This window comes from Seriola dumerili, unplaced genomic scaffold (genome assembly GCF_002260705.1).
Source record: "Seriola dumerili isolate Sdu_G_001 unplaced genomic scaffold, Sdu_1.0 BDQW01008004.1, whole genome shotgun sequence".
In the NCBI taxonomy this organism is placed as follows: Eukaryota; Metazoa; Chordata; class Actinopteri; order Carangiformes; family Carangidae; genus Seriola; species Seriola dumerili.
The window spans coordinates 1-3,160 of NW_019182259.1; the positions used below are offsets into that span (position 1 = coordinate 1).

General features: G+C 47.3%; 1 protein-coding gene across 1 annotated transcript; it reads right to left on the bottom strand.

Annotated features, from left to right (window-relative positions):
* Positions 1 to 71: 71 nt before the first annotated feature.
* Positions 72 to 2,590, bottom strand: LOC111240005 (zinc finger protein 664-like; the record flags this gene model as incomplete). Its single annotated transcript, XM_022769964.1, has 3 exons — positions 2,213 to 2,590; positions 741 to 1,428; positions 72 to 205 (listed from the first exon to the last, which is right to left on the bottom strand). Coding segments are annotated over exons 1-3 (1,200 nt in total), but the record flags the coding sequence as incomplete, so codon positions are not given.
* Positions 2,591 to 3,160: the final 570 nt, after the last annotated feature.

Below are 3,160 nucleotides of genomic sequence, written 5' to 3' on the forward strand. Positions count from 1 at the left end.
ACACCAACACACATCAGCTGTTACCAGAGATGAAATCCCCCCCACCCCCAAGCTCAGTTACTTTTACTAACCTGATGGACATTTTTGGCCAAACACTGCAGGACGGTGAGTGAATCATCCAGACAGGTCTGCTTCTCTGGAGAACAGGTCAAATCTACATCCTGCAGCACACTGGATGCAACATGCAGCTGAGACAACTGCGCTGCTAGCAGACAATGAAAGACACATGTAGATTCACAGTCTCCTCGTGGTAAAGCGTGTACTGCCGTCGTACGTTATCAAAGATAAAGGCAAACACGTGTCTTGAGTCAGAGTGCAGCTCTACAGAAAAGAATGCTGAGCATAAATCAATTACGGTGTAATATTTAGTGTCAGATGGAATACCTGATAACAGGGTAGATGTGTGTGGAACCTGCAGGTATCCGGCCTCTACTGCTGCATTAACAGCCAGCAGGTCATGAAACAAATGCACGGTCTCTCTAACACCTTTAATCTGTCGTGTAGTGAAGGAGACGTCTCTGCCGGGATAAAGAGACACCTGGTTTAACAGAGATCTTGATTTGACGACCTGTTCGCAGACAGGTGGGCAGCACCAGGCGCCTCCTTCACCATCCACCATCTTTATTGTAGGTCACATGAACAGAACCACTTCATGAAGAGCTGCCCCCCCACGTCACAGTCTTTCTCTGGAGGAGGTCCAGCGCCAGCATCACGCCAGCATCGCCCCGAGTCTTTCTAACTGGTGTGGACATGTTGGTGAAGTTCCAGTTTACTGGCGCTGATGAAAGTTTTGCCACACTGATCACAGTGGTGTGATTTCCCTCTGGTGTGAAGGCGGCGGTGGTGTCTCAGACTCCCTGCCCGGGAGAAGAGTGCGCCACACTGGTCACAGACATATGGTTTCTCTCCGGTGTGAACACGTCTGTGAACTGTTAAGCTACTTACCAGTGTAAAAGCTTTCCCACATTGGTCACAACTGTACAACTGTTTCTGTCCAGCGTGAAAGCGCTGGTGGATTTTCAGGTAACGTGGCGAGTTGAACGTCGCTCCGCACTGATCACAGCTGTATTTCTCCTCAGAGTGAAGCACCTGATGCTCTTTTAGATAACATAGTTCAATGAAGGATTTCCCACACTGCTCACAGCTGTACGGTCTCTCTCCGGTGTGGATATGTTGATGTCTTTTTAAGCGATACGCCCGAGAAAAAGCTTTGCCACACTGCTCACAGGTGTGCGGTTTCTCTCCGGTGTGAATACGTTGGTGGATTTGTAGACTACTTGTCGTTGTAAAAGCTTTGCCACACTGCTCACAGCTGTACGGTTTCTCTCCGGTGTGAATATGTTGGTGGATTTTTAAATTCGTTGAAGTCGTAAACGTCTTCCCACAGCGGTCACAGCTGTGCAGCTTCTCTTTAGTGCGTCTCTGTTTCTATAGAGACAGACAGAGACAGAGAATCACATCTCATGTGAGTGAGTTGTATAAAACTAGATTTGTACTGCATCAATTTCATAACATCCTCAGACTAAAGGAATGTCAACAACAAACAACCGTTAGTTCTGATCCAGTGATGTGATTGGACGGAGTCAGAGTCATGGATCACTCCTCTTCACAGATGTTCTATCAACCGTTAATCAGCGTCAAATTAACGTCGTTATCGATCTCAGATTGAAACAAACAAAGATGAAAATATTTCAGAAAGAAGGTTTGAATGAAACGATGTCGTCAGGAGAGGATGAAGGAAGAAGGTGGATCCTTCAGAAACACCTGAGCTAACGTGGAGACAGAGCAGCAGCTGGTGTCGCTGTAAAGCTCAGGAACGTGTTGGTGTTGCTTAGCAACAGTCCAGGAACTGTTGGTGTTGTGGTAGAGAAATAAACAAACAGATCATAGATGTTGTTGTTTATTGAACTAACATGGCGCTGAGGGACAGATGTTGATCAGTATCAGCTCAGCTGTGATTGGCTCTGACCGGATCAGCTGATATTCACCAACATCACGACAACAACCTGTACCGACACACTGAGACCAGACTGTTGTCACGGAAACCACGTTCAAACTCGTCACTCACTTCACCTGAGATTCACTCTGTTGGTCACGTGACTCGTTTCAACATGAGCCCGGGAAAACAGACCAACACAAACACTTTGTATTTCTGATGCCACAAAAACCAACGGATCAAACACGGACCCTCCATCGAGTCCTGAACACTGACCTGTAGACCGGCAGGACCAGCGGCCTCCAGGCTCCAGTCCGGGTCCTGGTTCTCCTCCTTTATCCGGGTCTGGCCGACGAAATCCGGGTCCTGGTTCTCCTCCTTTATCCCGGTCTGGTCGATGAAATCCGGGTCCCGGTTCTCCTCCTTTATCCCGGTCTGGTCGATGAAATCCGGGTCCCGGTTCTCCTCCTTTATCCGGGTCTGATCGACGAAATCCGGGTCCTGGTTCTCCTCCTTTATCCCGGTCTGGCCGATGAAATCCGGGTCCTGGTTCTCCTCCTTTATCCGGGTCTGATCGACGAAATCTGGGTCCTGGTTCTCCTCCTTTATCCGGGTCTGGCCGATGAAATCCGGGTGCTGGTTCTCCTCCTTCATCTCGGTCTTGTCCTGGTCCAGGTCTCTCTGGTCTCTTTGTGCTGGACTCTGTCTGTTGGCGCCACTTTAACTCTCGATCTCGCCGCGTCTCGCGGTCACTGGAAACTCGTTCGAGCCTGAGCTCGCGACGCTCCTCCCCCTTAGTTACTGTTGCTAAGGTGTAACATGGAACACCTGTTAGAGAAACACTTGTAAAGAAATAAGTTTCACTTCTCTCTGTTTTCTAGAACCAAAGACTTTCCATTCACTGATGTTCTGTTGTTCTTTGTTCCACAGACAGAAGAACTCAGCTCCCCACAATCCCTCACTGGTCTCACCTGGGGAACCTGTACATACTAGATAGACTTTGTGTTTTTACTCTGTTCCACTGTAAATAAATGTCTTTAAGTATAACTACTGGTTAGATTTAGATTAGATTAGATTAACTTTATTAATCCCACAACTGGGAAATTCACTCACCACAGCAGAAAATAAACATCTATGGAAATATACATCAAAAATACACCAATATACACCAATAAATACAATATACACAATACACACGTTATGTACATGAAAGTGCAAGTTTGC